Source organism: Myiozetetes cayanensis, unplaced genomic scaffold, assembly GCF_022539395.1.
Source record: "Myiozetetes cayanensis isolate MyiCay16 unplaced genomic scaffold, myiCay2020 scf12, whole genome shotgun sequence".
NCBI lineage: Eukaryota > Metazoa > Chordata > Aves > Passeriformes > Tyrannidae > Myiozetetes > Myiozetetes cayanensis.
In genome coordinates, this window is record NW_026086826.1 from 5,375,122 (window position 1) to 5,402,093 (window position 26,972).

At 42.8% G+C, this 26,972-nt stretch overlaps 1 protein-coding gene across 7 annotated transcripts; it reads right to left on the minus strand.

Annotated features, from left to right (window-relative positions):
• Positions 1 to 3,230: 3,230 nt before the first annotated feature.
• Positions 3,231 to 26,453, minus strand: MKNK1 (MAPK interacting serine/threonine kinase 1). Of its 7 annotated transcripts, XM_050307021.1 has the most exons (15): positions 26,351 to 26,453; positions 25,519 to 25,600; positions 24,141 to 24,201; positions 22,881 to 22,979; positions 19,514 to 19,612; positions 18,543 to 18,640; positions 16,996 to 17,075; positions 15,467 to 15,540; positions 12,322 to 12,426; positions 9,252 to 9,307; positions 8,594 to 8,689; positions 7,441 to 7,635; positions 6,685 to 6,849; positions 6,021 to 6,064; positions 3,231 to 5,082 (listed from the first exon to the last, which is right to left on the minus strand). In XM_050307021.1, the coding sequence occupies exons 5-15, from the start codon at positions 19,608 to 19,610 to the stop codon at positions 4,854 to 4,856; spliced, it is 1,239 nt and encodes a 412-aa protein (XP_050162978.1). In that variant the 5' UTR covers positions 19,611 to 19,612; positions 22,881 to 22,979; positions 24,141 to 24,201; positions 25,519 to 25,600; positions 26,351 to 26,453; the 3' UTR covers positions 3,231 to 4,853. The 7 variants fall into 7 exon arrangements, with proteins under 7 accessions (XP_050162978.1, XP_050162980.1, XP_050162976.1 ...); XM_050307023.1 differs by lacking the exon at positions 24,141 to 24,201 and having other exon boundaries at positions 6,021 to 6,061; XM_050307019.1 differs by lacking the exon at positions 24,141 to 24,201.
• Between the last annotated feature and the right edge of the window lie 519 nt (positions 26,454 to 26,972).

Genomic DNA, 26,972 nt, shown 5'->3' on the forward strand with positions numbered 1-26,972 from the left:
TGTGACAGGCAGCAGCAGCAAATCTAATGTCAAATTGATCAGCTGGAAGGGAACCAGCAAAACGCTGGTACTCTGGCTCACAACCACTGGATGAGTCAATTCCCTCCACCCTCAGTGTTACAGATGTTTGACTGGGTGCAGAGTCCAATTCCCCAAACCAGCCCCTGCCAGCCAGTCCCCACAGAACAATCTAAAGATTAGGCATTTCTTTTAGAGTTTTCCCATTGGAAGGGAATTTGTGTCTCAGTGACATCTCCCTCCAGACTCGAAATAGCTTTTTTTTTTTTTTTGCAGACAATGCCAGTGAAATGCCACCATCGTTTTTACAACATTTATTGTTTTCTTCCCCAGAAAAGCACATTTCTCTGCCTGGAGCATTTCAAACGTGCTGATGGAATCTAGCAGGGGTAACCAAACACACACATCACATGGAAAACAGAACCAAGGAAGGAAGGAAGGGTATAAGCAAATATTTCTTCAGGATTGTCAGGCCTTTCAGTTACCATGGCAGTACGTTTCCATGGAAGCCAAATTTGAAGCCTGTTGCTGCCACTGGAGTGGCCCAAAGAAAATTATTAGTTTTGAAAATTAACAAAGCTACACACTACCTTGAAAGCCAGCCCACCCACAGCCCTCAAGAAAACAAAGGCACCTTTGCATCCCTGATAAAGGATTCAATAAACACGCAGGGAAGGAAGAGACAGAGCAGAAAAAAATACCACACAATGAAAAACAGGAGCTTCCTTTTATGCAACCAACAATGCAGAAACTGTGCTGGTAAGCACAAGGCTGAATGCACTTGGTGAAATATTGCACATAAAGGTCAGCAAATTCCTACAGAGCATCCTGTGTCACTGGCTCCCAAGCGGACAGAATGGGGGGGTGCTTTGAGACCAGTGCTGCTTGGTTGCCATTTGTTTGAAATTATTTACCCCTTTATCATGCTGATGGCTCTCCCTTGATTTGCTCACCCACCTCCCAGGAAAACCTTCCTGAGGTGAACCAGTATTTTCCCATGGGTTGCTTTAATCAACATTAAAGATCAGCTTAGCTGCTTTGATGCCCCTTTCCCAGTCAGAATATCTTCTTGAATTCTTGAAAGTTACCTTTTGCCTCACTGACCCCTTTTCCTCACCAAAAAGTCATTTTCTACATCCCCTGTCATTTTTCAGAAGCCAGGGAGCTGGCTTGGTGTAGTTTATCACTTATATCTGAAAAAAACATGGCACACTCTAACCCTTTCCCAAAGGGGAGGCACTGGGATTCAGTGATGCAGTAATGTTCCACAGGCTGCCAAACAAGGGATAGGCAGGCAACACGAGCAAAGTCAGCACTACCTCAAAAGGGCAGATCACAGAGTCTCTGATTTTCCACCTAGACTTTCCACCTAGAAGCAACTGCCTCTTCTTCACTGACATGAAAAGAGCATCATGAAGGCCTTCCAAATTAGGTCTTCTGGGAATAACACATCGGAGGAAAGCTGAACTCTCATTGAAAGGTAAAGATCAGAGGGAAATAGGCACCTGTTGGACCATCAGCTGAAACTGACTTCTCATTTTTTAGTCAAAGAAAGATCTAAGACCTGCCTCACTGAAACATCACTCTTGTTCCACTGCTATAAGGTCTCTCTGCTACCTCTCTTGCCCAGGAGGAAGGAAAAGCAGATCATTTTAAAGCACATTTCAGACAAAAGCCTGTGATGTGAGTACAGCAGACTTCCTTTGAAAGGAAGGTGAGTACAGATAAAGAGACCTTCCACCTGGTTTGGGATTCCTGCTCTGTTCAGATTTCACTCAAGCCATGAGCTGCACAGGGCACTGGGGAGTGCTGCATCCCACCTCTCCAGCTAAACAGCCTTCCCCACCCAAACCCCACCACAAACTTTCAGCCACAGACCTCCAAAGAAACAAAAAAATTGCTCTGCAAGAGCCAGTCTAAACTAGACTACACATGAGGGCAGAACAACTGGCTTAAGGCAATGCCTCCTTCCTGCGTGGGAAGGTTTTCCCAGCGTTGCACAGCTCTGACAACTACCGCTACCCGCTGCTTGCCTCCATCTGTGCCAGAGGTTATTGCCCTGCAGAAGGAAAAGCACGTCCAGATTTTAGATCTTCAATGAACCATCTGACATGGTACCTTCAAGCCCTGAACAGGTGAGTTTGCCAGGATGTACCAGTGGGGAGCCAGGATGCTCTAACAACAGGCAGTGTGTGGAGGCAGTGCAAGGGGCAGATGTGGCCCTGAGCCCTCAGCTGAAAGGCTTGTCAGAACCACCAGGCAAAGTGTAACTATCTAGTGAGAGTCCTGCTGGGCACCTCCAGTTTCACACCATTTCTCAAAATCCTTTGCGCTGCACCCATCCAGCAGCTGAAGTGTTCTCGTGCAGGAGGAGGCTGCAAGCCCAGAGCAGTTGCTCACCCAGACTGCAACTCCCCCTGCTGAAGGTGATGGCACGAATATCCCTGAGCTGAGGTTTTCTTTGGACGTTTCACTCTATCCTCCCACGGTCCCTTTTGAAAAGGGAAAGCAAATCTGGCTAGCAAGCCAGCTTCCTCCTCACTGTGCAGGACACATACACTGGATTCACTTTCCATGTTGGACTGCAGGGAAGAGACGAAAGGACTGACTATCTGGACCAACAGCTCACCCAAGAATACAGGAACACCAGCAGCTTCAGTCTTTGCTCCTTAACTTGCTCCCTGGGGCTACTTCTACCACCAGTGAGAGGCAGCAGGCACAGAGCAGAGTCTGCAAAGGCGCACTTACCAATGCTTGAATAAATCCACGAGACTCTGACATCCCTGGGCAAGCAGTCCCCCTTTTCACACTTCCATGCTAATGCTGCTGCTGAGACTTCTGGAGTCTCAAAGGCTTCAGGCCTCCATCCAAGAGTGCTTTGCACCGTACCACTGCTCCTGGCCAAGTTTCAGGACTTTTGCTCCATGCAGAAATCAAAGGGAAGAACATGAAATGTAACAGTGTAGATAAGTTCCTGAACTCAGTTAGCTCATCTCTTTTGAAGGTAAAAGGATCACAGGTTCCCTTTCAGGCCCCTCCATGCAGGCATAGCTTCATTTTGCCTCAAGAAATCTGAGACCAGAGACTGACAAGTCAATAGAAGAGGGAGGTACGATTAGTCTTCAGAGACTTAAACTGTCTTAAATGCAGTGTCTCTCTCTTTTCTGTGGAACCAAAAATTAAGAGGAAAAAAACCACACAAAACTGCCAAATGTGTTAAATGCATAACTTAGAGCATTTTAATATAAAAAGCAAAATACATTTCATAATTTGTTGACTGGCACAATGTATAAAAACTTTTAAATAATAACTTTAATATTAGTCACAAAATACAGCCTGTTGTATAAAAATAGCCGTATGCACACTGATAAAAGATAATGTAAAACCACTCTGAATAGGCCATGCAAAGACATTCAGCTTTGACCTTTCAATTTCCAAGTGCTTGTTGCATCTGCTACTTTATTCCTTCTTGTCCTGCTTGGGAGGGTTTTGTGCTGGCACCTGGGGGCCTCCTCCTCACCTCTCTGCACACAAAGCCCTGGCAAAGGGTTTCAGAAAGGGCTGGCAAGTTAAGGTGCATCATGTCGGGCATCTTAGCGGCCCGATTTTCACAGCTTATATTTTAGAAAGTGCTCAACATCCGTGTCCTTCTCCAGGGACACCTCCCCTTGGTCAATCAAAATCTTCAGCTTTTCAGCCAGAACCCTTTCCAAGTCGTTCCTGCACTCCCGGTGCACCACAGTACTAAAACTGGGAGCACAAATCCAGACACCCAGCCTGAGATCACTGCAGGAGGCAGAACACAATGGCTGCAGCACCATTTTTGTACACATGTACCCCTGCATTTGGTATTTCTAAATTATTCACACACCAAAATTCACTCAATTCTGTCCATTCACATTAGGAAGCCCAGACAGGACACATAAAAGGTCACTGAGAAATACGGGTTTACAGTGAGGAAAGTATAACTTAGGATAGACTTAATATAATAAAACCCCACATGAATATTAAAAAACCCACTTAACAGTAAATGTGAGCTGTTACATAAACAGTCTGAAATACTGTGGTTATCAGATTTAAGAATGTAACTGTTTGAGGGGGACATAATGAACATCAAGCCCCAGAAAATTAAAAAAGAGACAGTATGGAGCACATTTTAGTTAAGAGCAAAGAGATGTCAGATAAAAAACCCATCCCTCCCAGTTTTTACCCTACATGCTGACACACAATCTATCAACAACATAAAAAACTACCCAGTCCTCTTCATCTCTAGAAGCCTGAGCAATCCTTGCACCTTTACAGTATCATCCTCATTCAATTTAAGCCCAATGAAGGTAATGCAGACAGAGATCCACCCAGTCACCACCTTCATTTCCTGAGTCTACAGAAAGAGAGAGGGGCACTGTTGGTTGAAAACAGTCCCTACTGCTGACAGGAATAGCAGCAGCACCTTCAGGATGTGCCATCAAGGAGAGCAGCCATTGGCAGGGAAAGGCTTGATGCTCTGCTAGGCAAAGCGTTTTTATCCCTGATGTTTTCAAGTTTGCATTTTAAAGCGTGCTCTTCTAAGAAGAAAATGAGGAAAACTTAGTGATTTATCACCTCAGGTAATACAGCAGCGAACCCATCTTCTGCAGTTTAAAAAGATCAGTTAAATTATCTTAATGCACCGAATCTGACAGGCAAAAAACATTCCCATAAAAAAGCTGTCCCCTTAGAGTTACAAGTCACATCACAAGAGCGAGCTTCTAATCAAAGTGTCAGGAGCTTTTACCGGCGCCGAAAATCCAAATAAGAACACAGACCGATCTCGCCATCCGTAGCAGGAGAGAAGTTCAAAAGGCTTTATGAGGGGCTGGCTGGAGGTCAGTGGTTTTGGTGGCGTGCGCCATCGCCCTGCGCTTGGCCAGGCGGGACTTGGAGGGAGGGGAGAGTTTCATGGAGCACACGGCGTGGGCCACGCCGTCCTGCTCCGCGCTGAGCTCGCTCTCGTGCTGAGACAGCTGGCGGTTCAGGGCTATGGCCTCTGCAGCAAAGAGGGTCAGGTCTTTGGTGCTGCTGTTCCTGCCGAGGGAAAAGGAGGAAGCAGTTACAACACAGCACCCAGTCACTTCCAGCTGGTTACTCGTCACATCAGAAGAGCCGTTTCCCGGCAGGTTTATTTCTCCTGTGGAAACATCGGCGCGAGCAGGCAAAATGACAGGCTGATGTTTGCATCTATCCTCACTGAGAGGAACAGCAATACAAGACATAAACACTCTGGGGGTTTTGCAAACAGTCACATTTCTAGTCCTCCTTCTGCCAAGGACTTCCAGTGTAAACCCAGGAAGCCACCTGAGATGTCGTGATTAATTCCTACATGTTATCCAAGGGTGAGCCTATGGGGCAATACTGCTGTCATTCTTCAGAGGACTGCATGACCACCAGAACTACACCTCTGGCTTGAGGAACACACATTTCTGATGGCAAGAACCACCTCGAATCACAAATGGCAGACATAGAAACAGAAACAGAGATGTGTGACTCAGGCTCCCTGGCAAACAGAATCTGACATCAAATCACTTCAAATGAGGCTTGTCCTGCTCACAGTTATCTGGATGCTGTGATTACCACCAAGTACAACGAAAGTCAGATCCGAGTCTGTTTATGATGATTATTCACCCATCAGAAAGTAGTCTTTTTGGATAACACACGCCTTTATGCCTTTTTCTCTCCCTCCTGGGCAGCAAACCGCCAAAACCATCATTATTTCCTGTCTAAGATTAACACTGCACTGCAGGAATCCCCTCTAATGCTTTCCCCACAAACAAGCAAGATTAGATCATAAAGAAAATTCAAAGCTTCGATATTTCTGGTGTTCTTAACAAAATTACTGCTGCACATTTGGGAAGTTCCATTCTCAACCAGGGATGTTACCCCCTGATTTGTCAGCTCCTAGCTCTCATTCATTTTTCAGTAATTATTCCTGGCCAAGTTTACAGATATTTAAAAATGAACCTCACCTTTGAAGAACTTGAGGGGTAGGCAATCCCCTTTCAGGAGCCTGCTAGAAGAAGCAGTTAAGAAAAGTTACTTACATATTAGAAAGCTTTCCCAAGAGAGCCACAAATCAGGTGACTCCCCCAAATCTTTACAACTAACAGATATTGCATATAAACTAATTCACTGAGGGTTTACAAATCCCTGTTTGTTTACAAAACGTATTTCATAATATGTCTCCCCTCACAAGGAGATTTCACAGCTTGCAGGTATAAGACTACAGCTTTGGAAGCCCTCCAGAGGGTCTATTCCTTCTTTCCTGAACAAGAAACTGAAGCAGAAGAGGACATTGCTGTTCTTTTAAAACTGTATCATCTACCAGCATTCTGCATTGCTGTGTTAAAGAGCAACACAATAATTTGTGTACTGCAGTGCTCGGTATTCACAAGAAAGCCATTTAAAATGCACAAAGCAACAATTAAGAAAACCCAAAACAAACACTTAAAGGTTGACAGATTCAACCAAATATTTACCACACAGAAAGGATAAAGCCGCTGTGTATCATTTAATTAATCAAGATACAAGCACCAAAACACACAATGGATCTATTAGAAGTTCAGAGACAGGGAACAGCTTGTTTGTGACTTTGGAAGAAGAATAACACTAAAGATAAAGGGGAATACGTACTCCTTGAACCCATGAATGCTGCAAAACTTGAGCAGCACTAAGTCGTTCCTTGGCGTCATAAACCAGCAGCTTTGAGATGAGATCTTTGGCCTCGGAGGATATATGCGACCAGTCCTTGTCAGGAAATTCATACTTGCCTTCCTGGATGCTCTCAAAAAGCTTGTTCTAGTGATGGAAAAATATTAAAATTGAAATGCAATGCAACCAGAGGACTCCTCAGATGGAGGGTGCAAACTGAAACCATCCAGTCTCCTTATGGAGGCAATGGAGAGCGACAGGCAGCCCCACAGTGATTCAGTGCATCCTAAGATGGCCACAATCTGGCACAATTATCTGCTGAAAACATCTTCCCCCTCCTGACCCCCCTCATAAGAGGGCAACTAATGTACTCAGGTATTAGAAAGAATAAATTCAGGCCCTGCATGGTGATTCTCCTGGGGCTCAAACTTCATCTTGGGAATTCCTGTGACTACCATAAACAAGAGCAATCATTACAGAGCACAGGAGGATTGCAGGGTGGGGGAGAGGATGAGGAGAAGCTCAGATCTCACAACAGGAGGTACAAAGAGAGGCAGTTGCCTGACTTTACTTGGGAAGGTGACATCACTCAGCTTCTACATTACCACCCTCACTTCTCAGTGACACACCATCCTCCCACAGACACAGCTCCCCACTGCTGACATTATGGCAAGTCCTACACCCTAAGTTCACGGGTAAACTGTGCTCTCCCACACGCCCAGGACATGCCCATTTCACCTGGCAAACTCTGCAGACTTCTCCTCTGTCCCAGCCACAGTCTGTGCCGCAGTTGCCCACGAAAGGGGGGTAACCACTGAGCATGATGTACAGGATCACTCCCAGGCTCCACAGATCACACCGCTTATCGTAGAACGTGGCCTCCTCCATGAACACTTCCACCACTTCAGGTGCCATGTATTCTGCAGACCCACACTAGGAAACCGAAATCAAGCAACCTCTCAAAGGGAGGGTCACATCAAAACAAGACTCAGGGTTATCATTCCCTCTTTATTCCAACTGGACTGGTCTAAAAGCAGAATCAGGCAGCAGAGACTACTGAAGTTTACTGCTGCCCTTCACTGCTGGTCTGATTTTGTCAAGCCAAGTCCCAGTTGATGCATTCCTGCTAAGGAGTGACCAAGAGCTTTGAAACATTTTGTGAGCACAGGAAAAAATTAACACATTTCAGGTGTAAGGGAGTACAGAGACCTAAGAGAAGGCAAAGGAGTTGCTACTGTTCTTTAGCAGCATCATTAGCTGTTCCATATGACTGGGATCCTTTAATACAAGGTCAAAATACTAATTTACATCTTTCAGGTTTTTAGATCTTCTCCATTAGTTATCAGAATTTTCAGAAAGTAAACAAGTGTATCACAGGCAGTGATTTCTGTAAGACTCCTGAACACTGCTCAGATTTTTCTTGCACAGTAATGACAAAAGCATAGGACTGTAGCTTTTCAAACTGAAGTATATTATAAAGGCACACACTGATTAGAGAGCTTGCATTCCCCTTGGCTCATGGGTCTTAGCTACAGAACCCAAACATGGGGAAATGAAAACAAAACTAGTTCAAACTCTGTCCTAAAGCACACAAAAAATGTGCATGAAAAGCTTCCTCATTTGATTGTGTAAGGGATGAGCAGGACCAATGTGTCCCTTCTTGGCCAACATGAGAATTAATACAATGAGCTCCTGTGCTTCTGTGTATTTGTTCTGTGACTGGGAAAGTAAGACAGTCTTTATCACACACACACACACTCACTTGAAATGAACTATCTACCACTGGGTGTAGTGGCAGTAAGTCCTTTGGAAGCTCTCCTCAGGAGGTAAGAAAAATTGGTTTATGGTAGAACAAAGCCAAAAAAGCACAAAGCCACAACAGGCCTCTCACCGGCGTTGTTAATTCGGGAGTGGTTATTGGAGTACACGCACTGTTCAGCTTCACCCCACTACCAAGATCAAAGTCACAGATTTTTACTGGTGATATCTAAAAACAAAGACAAAACAACAAAAGGTCAGGAAGACTGGGATTCATGCAATACATATGAGTATCCCATGTATGAAGTGGAAGATCCCAGGATAGAACACAAGCACCAAACGAAACCCAGCCTCTCGCAGCTATCTTCCACTCATTCCATTCACCTCCCCTGCCCACACTGCCAGCATCTGATCCTGTTGCATTATTTTTTTATTTGTTTAGGCAAGTGTCAGTACACACCAAGGCACTTTGGGAACTGGTCACATAATGTGACCAGCTGCCCTGTAAATGTTGCTTGTCCACGTGGGCAGTGGCTCAGAACAGATGAGGTGATAAGGCTGTAGTTGCCATGACCTCTCTAAGGCCAGTTGGCTTTTTATCTCTCAGCCAGATGTTCACATTTTCACAGCTCAAAGAAGAATTTAGCCTCTTTTAAGCTTCAGTTCTGTTAAATTTAGTTGATGTTCACTAATGAGTTCAAAAGTTTTCAAGACGAGAAAAGACACAAGGACTTTTTTTCGGAGACCAAGTTAAAAAAATACAGCAGAAGGTTAAGAGACCAGAGCAGCACCTTTTCTGGAGATTCACACAGGATGTTTTCAGGCTTCAGGTCCCTGTGAGCAATACCTAAACAGAGAGTACAAATGTATATTAGAGAGGATACTCTGCTGCTTTATTTCTCACAACTTCTCTTTATTAGAAGGTGGTCTGGGAAGTATCTAGGTCTGAGCATGCTACACACACCTGTCCTCTTAAATACAATAATTTAATTGTATCTGTTAAAAGTCATTGTTGTACCCTGCTATACCTTTATCATCCTTAACTGGACGTGAGAGTCTGGCAAGCAAATAAGAACCTGCTAACACTGGAACTTCTTGGCTTAGCCCAAATTAATTATGTTAATTAAAACCAGATTGTTAAGATGACTAACCTGTAGGAAAGTTTACTTGTTTACACAGTTTAATCATAAGATTTTTGTGCCTTTTACATTAAGGTCTTCTTTCCAGATGGATCAACTGGTGGTTTGCTGGACTCCTACCAGCACAGACAATATTTGAGACATTCTCCCCTGCAAAAAACTCCTGAGTTCCCAGATGAAAATATCCCTTTGAGGTACATATTCATTGCTGAAGCAATAGAAAAATTAAAGGTTCAGTTGGACATGAAGAAGAAACAGCTAAAGGAAAACAACCAAAGGGCCTCTTCATTCATCTGCTATCAGAATAAGCAAACCTAACAGGGAAGCACAAAGTTATCCGTGTAATTAACATGCAAAGGTGGTTCTGTGTTGACAAAGCAGTTCTTCAAATGCCTAAACACAGAATTTCTGGTAGTTTTCCATTTAATTGGAAGGTAGAAAATGAGCGGTAAAAAAAAATCAAATCAAATGAGCAGCTCGGCTGTCATTTAACTGCACTCTAGCCTTGATTTAAAAAATTACACTCCAAGCACACCTCATACCACTTCAGAGTACGAGAAAGAAAATCCCACCAAACTCTAGGTAAGGGAGTTCTTAATGTCTTTTCTTCAGCACAGTCCACAAGACACGACTTCAAAACATAACAGCACAGCACTGATCTAACGGAATCGGAGCGTTCCTAATGACGCAGCTCCCACCGCTCCGGCACAGGAGATGGCACAAGGAATCCACCGAGATGGCCTGTGCTGACATTTACAGCAACGAGGCTGACAAAACTCCCAACAGTTGGCCTGGCTTGCCAAAACCGTCTTTTTTGTATCACTGTGTGAATTCAAACGTCCGATTATGTAACATTTTATTTTGCTGCCGCACGCAGCGCTGAGAAAACAACTGCCTTCAAACACTCCTCCAGCGGATTATTAGCAATAAAGCACACGCATCCCAAGTGGGTGTAAGGCAGCATTATCATCCAGCTGAGTTTTAAACTACCCCTGGCAAAAGAATTAGTTGTCCCCATTCAATTTTTTTTTTTTTTTGAAGCATTTAGCTATAGCGCTTCACCATTAAGCTGTGCAATAAAACTGCTTTAATTTCCTGTTTACTTCAGTGCTGTGTGTGCTACTTGCTAATTATTTTAATGTCACAGGGAAGAACCATAACGAGAACAATAAAATGAAAGGGGATGTTGCTGTAGCCGACTCTGCAAGCCATGTCCCCTCTGCCCCACTTCACAGCAAACAACAAGAAATTAGATTGCTGCTCTACAGCCATTTTAATGAATCACTCTCCTCTTGGTTGGGGAAAGAGGAATTAAGACTAAAACCTGAGAGAGAACTACAGAAAGATATTAGCTGAGTCAGTGTTAAAGTTCCTTGAACAAGGTACCTGGACTTTCAGCTGTTAAGAAACCCTAACACATCAAATAAGAATTTCTCTATAGGTTCAGCCTAAGTTTGATGTTCCTTATCTGCCCCATATCTCAAAGTCAAAATCTTCTAAACAGAGGTATTCAAAGAGTACCTTCTATGAAGGTTTAAAGTTGAGTTATTGCACAGACAGGCTATGAAGATTACCAAAAATCTTAGTCCAAACTAAGGTTGTATTCCACATTCAAACTAACTTCTCCTAACAGTCACAACACGTGACAAGATCCATATTCCTCAGGTTTACCACTTCATTACCTATGCACTGCTACACTTTTCTTTTAAATGGGTTCAACCTGATGAAGTTCCAGTGTTGTGATTCCAACATAGCACATAAGCAGTCCTGTGATGTACAAGCACAGCCTGCAACTGAACATTCATGGAACTGGGGCCAGTGTTAAAAAACTTAGGCAGCAAACGTAGATCTGCTGAGATCTGCCTGTCTAATCAGAAGAGCAAAATACAGGAAGAGGAAAAAATGTATCAGAACAAATAACCAATAAACACAGCCTCCAATTACATGCCATCCTACTCAGAGGGAGTCACTATGACATTAAGTGAAGCTGCAAGGCCAAATAGTCGTGACATAAGGCCAAATAATCGTGACATAGGAAAGGCTTCAAAGGGATCCATCACAACGAACGTATACTCTGGGATGACCACAACACACAGAAATTTTGAAATGGAACAAAAGTACTCTCAAGTAGAAAAAGCAGCAGGAAAACACTTTAACATAAAAAACCTTTCTACAAACAGAACTGCTTTTAAATCTCAGCGAATTCCAAATGAAATGAGGACAGCTTCAAACAAGGACTATCGTTCACTGTAGGTCTCTCAATTTAACAGTGTGGGGGGGGGGGGGGGGCGTCTAAATGTAGAGACCAAAAGCTACTACAAACAAATGGGTCTTGTAACCAGCAGAAGTTCTGAATAAATACAGCAAAGTATCTCTGTAGACCTGAAAGAGGAGGAAATTAAAAAGAACATTAGCTCCCTTTTGAACAACCTTTACATGGTGGCTTAACATAACAAGAACAAGCAAACAGACTCAACCCTAATATTAATTCTCCCTGGACGATGATTTAACTTTTCTTTTTGAAAAGGCTATACCATCCTACCACAGCCAATTACTTAAAATACCACATTATGAAAATAATATTATAGAGGAAAACAGCTTAAGTCATCTGGCATTGCTGTAAATAGAAACGCTAGCAAAGGCCGACTACTTACAGATAAATGTGCTTCATAACCTAAGTGTACAACACCGACTAGCAAAGATGGAGGCAGCCTGCTCTTACCTTTTGTATGAAGAAAATCCAGAGCAGAGGCAATGTCTCTCACCACTTTGCTGGCTTCTCGCTCGTTGAAGTGCTTCCTCTTCTGTATATGGGCCAGGATGGAACCTGCCAGAGCAACAGGTGAACGGGAAAACCTCAGCATGAATCCTGAACTAGTTCCAAGTATCACGAATCCATAACCTCATTTCTCGTATTTCGTAACAGCCTTTTTCACTGCAGGCAACTTCTGAGGACCAAGCAGGGGAATGAGTAAGAAGAAAATGGTCCAGCTGAGCAGCTTCCACATTTCAGTGTGCTAGAACACAATTTTGAAACACTGTGGCTCTCTAGTAGAAGCACAGCACGAAAGGCAATCATTTTTTACTGCCCCAGCACATGACTGGTCTGTTTTCCACACACTGGGACAGTAAAGACTTGCCAACAGTCCTAGTAAAATTCAGACATCAGCTAAGGGGGTACATGAGCACTTTAGCAAAACCCAACCTACCCCAGGTCATGCTCAAACAAACTCTCCTCATTTTGTCACCACTGGAACCCTGCACTGAAAGCCAAGCACACACATTTTGTGCCTCCACACCATCAAAGTAAAAAGAGATTCGACCTTTAAATACACACTGAATTTCCCACTGACATCAAGGTAAGGCTCACACTCTGACTTAAGGGAAAATTTGCCCAAGGATATGAAATCTGACAAAGGACATCTCTAATTGGAACACACTGAAGTGCTGGTAGCTTGCAGGCAGAGCCCCACTGGTATCCCTTCAACAAAGAATAAAGGGAGGTTTGATTTCTTATCTGCCTTAAGTGAATTCATTCAATCTTCTCAAAAGATTAAAAATGTCTTTAAAAAACTGACTATGTGCAGTCCACAGAGATCCAAGACCCCTAAAACAGCCTTACTACTGCCTTTCATTTTCTTACTGAGAGAGGTATTCTGTAAAAGCAATCAGGCAGAGAAATTCAAGAAGTAACTGCCATTTGTTATGGGACCCAGTACATGAAACATTTTCTGTCTCAGGTGATTTCATTTTTATTCCTTTGTTCTAGATGTGGAAGAAAATATCCCATCAGGTAACTCCTATTGGTGTAACATCAATGCTACTGCTACTCCTCCACAGCAAGGATTCAGAGAGGGAGAGGAAAGACAGTCAAAAAGAAGAGAGATGGACTAAAGACTCCTGACTGCTGTGTCAGATGGGTGGAGGAAGGCCCCTTTACACCAGGTTATTAGATTTCAAATACAAAAAGTTTCCCTAGCAAAAAAAAACTACTGTCTCACTTGCTAAAGACTTCTTAAAGTGTAGACTTCAAAGGGTTTTCCTGGCAGAGTTGTTCTTTGAACCTTAAGAAAGCAGTAACAGTTCTTCAATGTTTCCATCCCTGTGGAAAAGACCCCACACTTTGCAGGAAACAATCCTGAGCCACCTGAAGTGCTCATTTCACTCAGCAGGTTTATTTCAAATTACCTTTGTGAATAGAGCTGATGTTCAAACTCTCTCAGGTAAGAATTATATCAATGTCAATGAAAACATATTCTACTGATTTCATTTTCAGCCCACATAGAGAACTCTCACAGAGAAAGAATAGCAGTTGTTCCCACCCCTCCAGCATTCAGAGAAAGCACTATGTAGCACCTCCCAAATCATATTTTAGAGGGAGAAAAGAAGGGTGGAAATAGTTTAAAGTCATGCAACTTCAGTATAATCAGCTGGATTTTAACTCTTTCGATTATAAAATGCTGTCAGACAAGGATATTAAAAGGATTCTGCATATCATAGTGAACTGAACACAGAGCTCCTTCAGCTACCACAGCTACAGGAAGCCAAAGTTGAAAATGAAAAGCCCAAATTATGCTCTAACACTGTAAGTAACATCAGTCTCCAAGACTGGAGTTACTAAAGTAAGGCTTGCATTGAAGATTAATGTTCTCATTCTTGCTAGCCAGGCACTCACATCAGAATCTGTAGTCCATCAGAAGCACCTAATTTCCATTATTTCTTTTGTGAAACCCACATAGCTAACACTTCAAATACTCATTTTTTTCCAAGAGCAAACCTAGCCTCAGCCCTAGAGTACCACTATAAAAGCAGTAGTTAAGAGAGGGAAGGAGGAGTAGCTTTATTATCCTCTCAGTAGCTTTGCAGGTACAATGACAACCACAGTCTCACAGCCTAAGAATAGGGTTAACTACTGGAAGGATGTGGAGATGAGAAAACAAACAAATACAGATTCATCTCCATCAAGCCCTATTACAGCTAATTTGTCAGAGAAGTCTGTGCATTAAGACAAAGTGTTAGAGGAAAACACAATGAAAAGACACAGTAATTTTGAGAGAAGGTCAACAAAAGCTTTCACTCAAGAAAAACACACATCCATCTCTTTTAAAAACAGTTCTCCATCTACACAGAAAGAATTTGTATTTCTTGCACAGTTTGCTACTGGAAACCTTCTCGATCAGAGACAATAGATGATGTTCTCTGGACAGAAGTGCACTCCTTTAGAAGCTCCATTTTTCTCTGAAGGGTTGGCCATGCTTAACTCATGGTCTTGCACAGCCATGCAATTAGTGGGTGCCACAATTATACTCAATGCAGACAGATGTGAGAAAGTCCATGAAGTGCTTGATGCAGCTTCCTTATTCCCTGGGTGAGCGTTAAGTGCTGGAGCTCTGTGACCACTCACGCTCAGGGGACAGGCCCTCAAACACCCACAAGCACAACTGCTTCCCAACTACAGCAGCAAGATGATTTTCCTGACAGTGCTCCATGATTTTCAGCAAACACAGTCAATCCTACATCAAGGGAGAACACTACTGGGGTATATAAATGTTGTACTAGGATCGTGCATAACACCCGACATACTGGGTGTCTCCCCTTGCCTGAAGGTACCATGACCTACTAACTGTATTTCAAACCTTCCACTTTAACAGAGCTGGCATTTCCATCACTTAACTACAGAAAGGGATTGCAAATGCATGACCAGACCCATCAATATTCAAGAGTAACCATACTTGGAGCTTCGTATAATATTTCCTCTACTTCTTGTCTTCAAATTCTCAAGCATTTCAAAAAAAGCTCTTTGCTTGCTACTCTAAAACACTGAGACAAACAGGACCAAAATGATTCAATGAACAAAGGCACAGTACCTCCTCGCAGCTTCTCAAAGACAAGGTAGTATCTTGTGTCATCTTCAAAAAATTCTATTAACTCCAAAATGTTCCTTTAAAAATAAACAAACAAACAAACAAACAAAAACCAAACAAAAAAGGGAAATGGAAAAAATAAGCACTGAGTGTACACACAGCAATAAAGAGTTTCAGCATGGATAATTAGGAAGTGCCAGAAATAGCCAAAAATAAGAGTTCTAGTTAAACAAGTTGCTTTGGTTGTCCATGGCATTAAAGCCACATTTTCAACTCCCGCTGAAATTTAAGTGCAGGAAACAGGCCTAACACCAAAATCAGACAGCACTGTGAGATTCTGCTGCTGCTCACTTCACAGGAATTGGTAATAGGTTGTATTTAATAATTTAAAACATTGCATTTGTGCTGAAGGCAGTAATAATTAAATAAAATAACTAAATTGGCATTCTTTCTCTCTGAAAATCACAAAGCAAAACACACAGGGCTCAAAGGAGACAGGCATCTGTCAACAGGATATTAAATCCAGCACCTTAGTTGCCATTTTTAGACTAAGTCCTGTTTAGCTCACGTAAAGTCTTTGCACTACAAACACCCCATGCTTCCTTGAGAATGTCAAATGTGTTACGTCAGAATTTTCTACACTTAATAGTACATACAAACCCCAAATTCCCCATGTGGTTGTGAAGGCTTGAGTTTTTCTATCAGTGATGTACTGGATGACCATACACTCTTAACCTCACAAGAGAACAGGTATAATCTGCTCCCCTACAGCACAGCAAAAACCCACGAGTTTGGTAAACAAGTTTGTTTTTAAATTCTTTCTGTAAGTTACATTATGAATTTGTTAAAAAAGGCTCAATTAAGCTGCACGATAGTAATACAGATAAGAGCTGTTGTATACATTCTAGATTAACAGCCACATGCAAAACTAGCTTCAGAACTGGCTTAAACTCTTCACAGAGCTCTCAGAGCATGCTGCCAGTGCCTGCACAGTTTTACCCACTCTTCAGACACAAGCAGCAGCTTTAAAGTTGCTTCATCCTGCGGCTACATGAAGTCAGCACACATGAAAATGAGAACTAAATTAGCTTTTGGCTGATCTAAGAGTTCCAGTGCAAAAGCAGAAGGGCTGACACAGAGAGAAAGATGAGCCACACATTAGGGAAAGGTATGGCAAGACCTCCTTTCAAAAGCAGCTGGTATCAGGTCAGCTTTTGCTGATGGTGAAATCACAGGGGAGAGCATTAAAATGTTAATTTCTCATTTGGACAAAAGCCTTTCATCACTGAGGCACATTCAGGCTACACTGACCTGGCTGCTAATTGAGTTGTATAAATTTAACCTGTAAATAGTCACCCTAAATTTTGCAGGTAAGAGGAGGAAAAATTCTTATTTTGACTAGGTCAAATCTAAGTTTCAACTGGTGTGGAGACCACCTGCAAAGGTCCTAACCTTGCCACGCATAAGAGGCTTAAAAATTTGAAAAAAATAATTAAGGTACTTGAAGTAAACAAAGACAAAACTATACTTACTTGTTACCCTGACACTGGTACAGCGTTTCTATTTCACGAAAAACCCGACTCCGACTATGCCCAGCATTTTTTTCAATGATCTGTGAAAGGAGTTAAGAACTCATATTTGAAAAATGACTGCAGGAACTACACATGTAGCTCTGGAATTAGGTAACTGCTTCAAGGTTTGAATCCCAGGCATGACCACCTGAGATAAACAGTCCACCTTTGTTTGTTTAATTTCTCAACTGGCATTTATTTACAGAGCAGAGCAGAGTCGGCAGAGCTCTGGAAGGCATTGGAAGGAAAAGAGAAATCAGGAACTAAATCCACATGTTGCACAGCCACTGACCAGTTACCACGAGCTTTTTCTTGCCTCATTTTAGCTCTGCAATGTGCAGAACAGGATATCCTTTTGAGTGCTAACAGAAACAGATTCGAGTCACATCAGACACTGAACAGTCAAAAAAGAAGAGATTTGTCATTAGAAGCATTTAAGCAAAAAGTACCAAATTCACCACAAAATTAAAGTTTGGTTCATAGTGCAAACTTTATGGAGACCCAATAATATAGCTAAATGTATGAAAGCAAACATACATTCAATCTCAGAGCCCTTCAGTACTGCCATCAGAAGTCACCTTCCTTCACACAGCCCTCAGGCTGAGAGGGGACAAGAATAAGGGCTTTCCACAGAGGCCAAGGCTGAAGGATTGCAACATAAACTGAAAGCTCATGACATCACCACAAGTATCACCACCATCTGCATCCTGCATTAGTGTCTCATTTTCACACCCTGAGTTCTCTGGTGCAGAACAGGCAACCACTCACTGGTACTACATGGGACTTGGTATCTAATCACATCAAATTCAGAATGCACAGGTTTGTTTATTTCAGACTTTCAACTTCAATTTTACAAAGACATTACAAATTTTACAGACAAAATGACGGCATCTATAGAATTAGACTTTTAAAGGGAATTAAAATTTTGTGCCTATGGTTTTTGAATACTATTGAAAATAAAGCTTCCCTACTGCTACTATTTGTAGTTAAATGGGGGACTCAGGATAACCCCAAATCTGTAAGTGAGTCCCAACACTTAACATAATGATATTACAGAAGATTTAGTTCTATCTAAAAATAAGAGGTAGCTTTACATGAAGTAGTGGCAGTAACTGATGCTTTCTAAACTCAGAGTAGCACCCAAAAGCTTGCACTGTTTGGTGGGCCATGCTGTATAATGACTCAGCCTCTTCTTTCACGAGAAGAGGTAAAGGCAGGACTAAAACCAAATCAGGGCACGAGAGGAAAGCTTGCCCTGAGATCACACATCACACAGTGATTTACTGTTTGTGACTTCTGTCTGCAGCTGATACAACAGTTCACTCTGGAGGCACAACACTTAAGATGACAGGTTATCTCAACAGTTACAAAAACAGGCTCATTTCAAGCATCAAAAATTTCCTAAAAGGTTTTGCTATCACCCACTCTGTTACAGGTTTTCACTGAGATACCAGGAGGGAGAAGACATGTTACAGACAGAAGTGATGCTGCTTTTACTCTGCACTTACTTTCACTGCATATTCCTTCCCAGTTTGGAGGCTGACAGCACCCTGAACTTTAGCATATGCTCCCTCCCCAAGCAGCTCAGCAGTCAGCTTGTACAAGTCTGCCAAAGAAAGCCAGCAGAAAGGACACATCAGTCAAAGCATTTCAGGGAATAACGTCAAGACGAGCTATTCATCTGATAAGCATCCCTCAGATTTATGTCGGTATTAAAGCAGTTATGCCAGTCCTAACTATGCTTCATTTTTCACTTCCCTCTTTCAAATTCCAGGAAAATTAAAATTAAACTTCATTCCAGAATCAAAATTATAATTCTGTTAATACAAGAAATGTTTTATATCTCAGAATTGCTAGGGCCTCAGCCAACTTCCCTGTCTTTATGTAAAACTCGGAAACAATTTTTTCCAGATGGAAAACATTTCCTTCCGTGATCATAAAAATGCCTACCATACAAAATCTATTTGCAGAGGTAGTGTTTTAAGTATAACTTAAATTTGAACATTTAAACCTAGAAGACTTTAAGGTTTAAACCTAGAGGGCTGCTACCAGCTTTATTTGCAATGTACCTTACAATGCTACTTGGTCAGCAAGAAGTTTTATACTGGCCAGTTTTGTCTAACTGAACTATATTTTACTGACCATGCATCACATTATTTGTGCTCACAACAATTCAATCATTTTGACATCAGCACTGTTCCTACCCATAAAACCCCACCCAAACAAAAAAAAAAACCTCCAACAAACAAAACCACCCAACCCCCCACAAAAAAAACCAGATTATGAATAGGACTGAGATTTCATCACTAAGAGGAAAAAACAAAATAAGAGACTGAAGTCCAGAACGTGGGGGATAAGGAAAAACAGAAGTGTCAGCTTATAACGTTTTCCAAAAAGCAATGTTTAGCTAACAAAACCGAGAAAAACAGCAGAGGCAAAGCAGACCACTACAGTTTGAAGCTTATAAATTGCCACTGACCTTCAAACTTCCCAGGGACGTGATCTGTGGCTCTGGTTCTTTTTTTCTTTTTCCTTTTCCCACTGTCTGCTATGGGGACAGGCTGACTGCTGACCATCTCTGTGTGGCAGAACATAGAGGTGACTTTAGCAAATCCGTTACTTTAGGAGAAAAAGCACATGCTCTTGTGTGTTTATGTTCTTAACTATCCAAACATTTCTCTGCTTGTCTTCATCACAGGCTGGCACCTCTCCTCTAAATATCAGAGGACACCTAAAAAGCCAGTTTGGGTGCTAATTAATGATTCTGGGGAGGTTTGGTGAACTAATGTGAAAACAGGAGGAAACAACCATGCATCTATACTGAGACCTCCTCTCACAGCACAGTAAGGCAAAGCACAGCAATAACCTCATCAACAACCACCACGAGCTACCCACAACAGAACACATGCCCTGATACCAGATAGCATTTACAGCCCTCCCAAGGGCACTGATCTCTGAGCTATTCTGTGCTTTCACAAATAGATTTTTTTTTTTTTTTTCAAATCAGCTTAAGAGAATGAGCCTTCGAAACAGCAAGAAGGTGTGGGGAAGTTTCAAACCACACAGAGAAAATGCAACCACAGGAGTTAACAGGTCAGAGGAGCAATCTAGGTCAGTTCATGCTGTCAAATGGCCAGAAAGAAAACTACTTCTCACAGAACCATAATGTGCATTTCTAAACCACAGATCAGTGGATAATTTACACTCCAAAGCAAGCAGTGTTTACTGGCATCTAGACATTTCTTTTCCCCACATTACTAGCTGCAGATAGTACAAGAGCTTAGTCAGAGATAATAATTCACTGATGGAAGATAACAAAGTAGAAAAAAACCCCCACATATTGTTACTGAAGGCCTAAATAAAAACATTGCCATACACTCTGTACAGCTAATAAATCTCCAGAAAGTGATTCCACACTACTCTCACATGAGCACTTCACCACAGCAGTCACATCCTGCCAAGTTGGCCCTAACAGTTTAAAATCTCAGCTCTAAGTCTTCAAGGCAGCAGTAAAGTGCTGGTAAGACATTTCACAGCCAGCAGGATTTCTGAGTGAATTCACTATTAAAGATCTCATACTACAAAAAAATAACTAAATCCATAGAAATAGTGTAATTATGAGAACACTGGTAACGAAAGAAGAGCAAGTCCTAAGAACAAGAATGACAAAAGAAACTTCTGTCAATTCTCTTTTAAGAGATTGTGAACAGCAGGTTTTCCACCTTTCACTGTTTCTAAAGTGCTCATAAAACACAGGAGAAGCTTCATGGCAGAAAACATTACATAGCAATCTACCAATCCATGAAACACTTCTTCTTTACTCCATTGCATTTTTCTTGTCAATATCTGTCAGTAATAGCTACTGTGAGCGTCACTTGGAACTCACACGTCTGAAAATTTAAGACAAACGTATTTTGAGAGTCCTCTCCCCTTGACAATAATATATCCTCATTTTCAAGTCTTAGGCAGAATGTGTTCAGAAATCATCATGATGGGTGTCATATGTGACTTCTTAAATACAGTAATATAAAAGCACGTTTTACCAACTTCTGAAGAAATAGCTTTTTAACTCAAGTTGACATATAGAGTTTCACATTTTAACACAAAAAGAAGGCTAGCATTACAGAGATCTCCTCTTTTACAATTCAGCCTCCTTTAGAAGTTAATCAGGACTGGGACTGAAATGACACATGAAGCTGCTCAGAGGTTGGGCTGCTCTGCTTGAAGGAGTTGATGGATTTCCACATGGTGTCAAACAAATCATCTTAATGACCTGACTTTCTCCAAGTCACACCTTGACAGGTTCTATTCTACTTCAAGTATCACGGTTTCAGAGCTTGTAACAGACTAAAAATTAGCAAATAAACAGGATGTGAATCCTGTATCTTAGAACAGCTGTCATATTTCTTCACAACCGCCTCCTGTACTCTGCCAGTTGGCTATGATATTTACAGTCAGCTGTATAATAGCTCACTACATTATTTCAATTCTCTTTAGTCTGACTCAATTCCTAAATTACAGAGAACTGCTTCCCTGAAACCAGGAAGTTCACTACCCTTGTATACAGAAACCAAATTACTGAAAAGTTAATGTTTTTAACCTACAGTCTTGACCAAATTTGCTATCTGACTGAAGCATGAAATGTTTGCTGTATTACATTCTTATTGTTCTGGTCTGCTATCTCACATCACTGTGTAGTTCACTTCTGTCAACACAGTTTTTCCTTTAAAGGTATCACAGCTTCCCTCTCATTACTCACTTTGTTGTAATGAACCAGTGCTTAAGCAACAGCTGGTATTACAAGAAAATGTCCTCAGCACAGCCAAATGCTTTAGAGATTTTCCAAGCTTTCAAAGAAATGCCTTTTTTTTTTTTTTTTTTTCTGTGACTGTATAACCAAAGAGTTTCTGGTGACCCTGAAAGACAGTGTGCCTCAACCATCCAAGCAACGCTGGGGTGTTTTGCACGCTGCAGGAGTACTTCTGGTGACAAGGACACTGTGGGCTCTGAAGCAGCTCACTCTGCCAGACAGAGAGCTCAGAGACTGGGTGAAGTGCTCTGGAGGGAAATGGCCCATGGACACATCAGGTGCAAGATGAGTGTCTAACTGCTGTCACTTCAAAATCACTGAGCACCTGCTTCCCCCAAAAACAACTTGCCCACCCACTTTATAATCTACTGTGGATGAGTTGTAGGGAGGTGGGAGAAGAACATTACTTGGTGTTCAGGGCAAACTAGCAAAATCTTTGATAAAAAGCATTTCTTACATCTCTCTTGACCACAACCATCAGACTGTTCTCCAAGACCTCCTGTCTGACTTGTGGTCTGACAAGAGCTGAAGAAAAAGGGAACTGTTCAAATTCTGATCTGTTCTTCTCCAGTCAGTTTAGGGTTATTGCTCACAGTGTTAACAAAACCCAGTAAAATCCACACTGTAAGCAAAAAGAGAACAAGTTTCTGTCTTAGCTGCAGTTTTGTTGAAGGCCTGAATTTTATTATCATGATTGTAATTCAGTGTTGAGGCAATATTTAACATACACATTATTCAGAGACTGTGTGGGAAGGCAGTTACAGCCTTTCCCTTTTACTGGAAAGAAGACCTACAAACAAAGCCAAGAGAAGAAGAAAAGGAACAATCACCACATGTTTCCCTTCATCCAGACCTCAAATCATCTTTCATCTTGCTTCCTAACACTCCAGATACACACATGCCAAAATCCACTGCCCAGATGTAACTCCCCTCTCCTTCTAACCTGCCTCCCAAAGGAAGCCAGAGTATATTTGGAAAACAAGCCCACATGTACAGGAGAACACAGCACAGGTGCCTTTTTCTGTTAAGATGATACCTTGCCTGTGTGTCTGAATTCAGTGGAAGAAAGCAGTTTAGGCAGAGTCTGGGTATCACCACCTGCTTCAAAACTGGGTCTTGCTTGAGCCAGGTCGTTCTGCACCAGGAAAGAAACACAATCACACATCCAGAAATCACATAAACATCATTATATATGCTCAGGTCTCAAGAGTCTCAAGCCACAGCAAGGACCTGTTGTGCTGGGCTTCACATGAGCACACAGCAAGGGCACACCCCTGCACATTATAAATTTAAAGTACAGTGTTTTTCCCAGCACTCCCATAATTTTACTGTGTTCACTAGTTCCTGCTGTTATACCATTGGAGAACCATAACGAGTTTAGACATAAGTTACAGAATTACTCTTAATGGGCAAGAATTATCATATTCCTAACCCAGTTCAACACTTTGCTAAGACAGAGCACCACGACTGCAGCCACAAAGGCACCAAGTGAAAGCAAATCTTGAAATTGGTCTTAAAGGCATCCAAACAGGGCCCAACAGACCAGGAGCATGAGAAAGTATTTTCCGCAGCTAAAATCACGTCCTTTGATTCCATACACATGACACACCTGTGACTCTGACATTTCACATGTAAAAATAGCTGCTCAGAACTCAGAAAAGTTAAGCCACTTTAAAGTTTCGGACATCCAGAGTTTTGGACAAAGAAGCAAAATGGAAATAGACTTCAGTCTAATTTTCCTCCCAACTCAGTGTCTCCCATTGTTCTTGGACCCTCCCTTTTCCATCAACACTTTGATTCCTGTAGATGTGGCTCATAATGAAACAGAACTCACTCAGCAGGTGCTGATACCACAAAAACTGGCCAGTTGCAGGAAGCTCAGAACAACCCAAGCTACACCTTTACTAAGTAACTACATAGTGATTAATTGTGCTTGTAAATGTTACACATCAAGAGAGATACAATTTGAAGAGGAAGAATGCCCAATTCTTTATGACAGTCGTGTGTCAAATCAAGAGACAGATTATTTTATACTCATTGTGTATTGCATTAACTATATTGATTTCAAATGTAAGAAGTGAGTACCCTTACTTCACCTTTGCACTACTTTGCCACAGTTCATCCTTGGCTGTCAGAGCTCCCTTCTCATCCCACCTAAAATAAAACTTTCAGTTTCATTTAATCTGGATTCTCCACGAAGGGAGAGGAACTTAAAACCATTCCAACATCTCCTCAATAAAACACATGAGCATTAACACTTTTAAAAGGAACACCAGAAATTCTCCTCCATGATTACCATTAGGGAAGCAGGGAGAACCTTAATGGAGAGGAGAGCACACAGCACTGTCTTCCCTTTCCTGTAGGAGAAAGTAGCATATTTTAACACACATGCTGTGCACGAGATCTTCTCCTGAAGCCTGCCTATACTTCCCCAGGCACAGATGCATTTCTCTAAAATCATTAGCTATCATTAAGAAAGAACTGCTATCATCCCCACTGGAAAGGCAAAGGCAAACAACAGAAGTGTCCTGACCCAGCTACGAGTTAACAAGTAAGGGTAACATATTAGAACTGAAGGTGGCTTAAAAACCACCCTGTGATCTTTTTAATTTCTTTTTCAAGCATAAGATGCCTCCAAGGCAGCCACATGGATGAGAGGATATAACAGAGTGTATTTCACAGGGATATCAAACAAATGAGTGGTGAGCCTCGTCAGGAACAACACGGAATATACACTGGTTATTGCAAAAAAAAACCATCTTCCCTCCTTCCACAACCAGTAGAGTGAAACAGGATATTTAATGCTACTGACCACTGGCAGACAGTTCATATTTAAGAGTTTCCATCACAGCGCAGCAGGAATGTGGCAGCAAGGTTATTTTAAACTCCGTCACACACATTCTAAGGGAGAAAACTCCTTGTGATAGTAGTTTGACTGAAGTACTTAAAGCTTCTCCAGCTCCTAGAGCACTTTTAAATTCAGGAGACACACAGTGTAAGTTCTGAGGGCCACTTAGTAAGCAGCAAGCTGCTTACTTTTTTCTGTATCTGACAACAATAACTCTCAGAAGACTGTCTCTCAATTAGCTCCTCTAACCCCCCACAGCTTCCTTGCTGGTCTAAACCAAAGAGAAAAACTTCTCAGAAGACAACTTTTAATTTCATACAGATGCAAGATAAGCATTTCCTGCTCATGCTCCACACCCCACAAACGATCACTCAGATAATCGCATTTGTCACTGGGAAAAAAGCTACACAACATACACCCATATTAGCAAGCAGCCTTGTCTGGAGAAGTTAATCTAACTAAAAGTGTTTTTTAAGTTTAAAGCAAGACTGGATTTTTCTTTGTTTTCCCTTCATCTGTACTTTCAACTCTAAAATTAAAAGTCATTAAACTCCACTGCATTATCACATTTGATGTCACATAAAATTTGTACCAGTGTTTTAACATTTGTTACCAGGAAGGTACTGAAAGGTGAGAGGAAATTTCTCATAGCTGTAAATGCCTTTTTGAAAGCATCTAGGGACTACAGATAGTGCATTCAAACCATGAAATAACGTCATGGAATCACTTTGGTTGGAAAAGACCTTTAAGATCATCATCAAGAAACTTAGGGTCCAAGGCACCCAAACCAACTACCTGGAAAGCTGCCAGTACCAAAACCAAATACCTTTAGAAATGGAAGAGGTTCAGCTCTGCAAGTGTGTTTTGCCTTGCTTCCATCCAGCACCTGGAAGGCATGAAGAGGAGCTCTGTTTTGGGGAGGGGGAGAGAGAAAAAAAGTTATCAGAGAATACACACCAGTCTTTCCGAGCTCGTTGCGAGACATAAAACTGTGTAAGGTAAGGAGGCTTTTAGAAGCAGCAGGCTCATAAAAGGAAAAACAAACAAAACAAACCAAAAACAACAAAAAGAAAACAAACAAACAAACAAACCCCACCACAACCAAACAACAGCAGTGGCTTGTTTGTAAGCAAACCTGACCCCTCTCGAGGGCGGGTTTCGGCTGTCGCGGGCAGTGCCGATGCCAGCAGCCGCGCTGTCACCGGGGCTGTCCCGCTGCCCTCGGAAGGTCACCCCGGCCGGGATAACACGCACCAAAAACCACACCCCACGCGGACTTTCTGTGTGCCCCGGGGGGGGGCTCACGCGTCTCGCTGGTTTATTACAGACGAAAAACGCACGAAAGTAAGAGACTTCTCTAGGGCGGTCGCATCTAGGAGGAACACGCCCGTTCCACCCTCTGCCCGCTCTTTTCCCTCTCCAGCGGAGAGCAGCCGCCGCCGCCGCGGGAGTTTACAGACCCGCCGCTCTTTATTTCATAAAAAAACGCACCGGGTGTGAAACGCAGCGGTTTAAACCTTGGGGGAATAACTAAACCGGCTGCGGGTAGCAGGAGCCCCCAGGAGCCCCGGCAAGCCGAGCGCCCATCCCCTCCGCACCGCCCGGCGGCTCCTGCGGGCTCAGAGCGCTCCCCGCTCCCACCCCCGCCCTGCCCTCACCTCCGGGACGGCCGCCGGGAGCGCGTCCGTGTGCGCGGGGCGCCGGCAGCGGGAGCGCGCGTGCACGCGCCACCGCCAACCTCCCCCCCCAACACCCTCCCCGTCCGCCCGCCCCGGGAGCGCGCCTGGCTGCGCGCGTGCGCGCGGGGCGGGGCGGGGCCGCGCCTCCGCTGAGGGGGCGTTGTGGGGGAGAGCGATGCTCAGACTCGGCGTCTGCCGGGGATTGCGGTCTCCTCCTTTCCCGGGGGGATCGTAGAGTCGGTTTGGTTGGAAAAGGCCTCCTGAGGTCACCGAGTCCAGCGTGCGACCGATAGCACCGCGCCAGCCAGCCCAGTGTCTCCTTAAAACACCTCCAGGGGACGGTGACTCCACCACCTCCCCGGGCAGCCCCAGTTCCGATGTCTAATCAGCCCTTCTGCGGAGAAGTTCTTCCTAATGTTCAGACCTACACCTGCCCTGGTGCAGCCTAAGACTCTGTCTTTAATCGGGCATGGGAATGGGCTGCCCAGGGAGGCGGTGGATTCTCCATCTCTCTTTAAGAAGAGACTGGATGTGGCCCTTAGTGCCATAGTCTGGTAACTGTGGTGGTAGTGGATCAAGGGTTGGACTTGATGATCTCAGA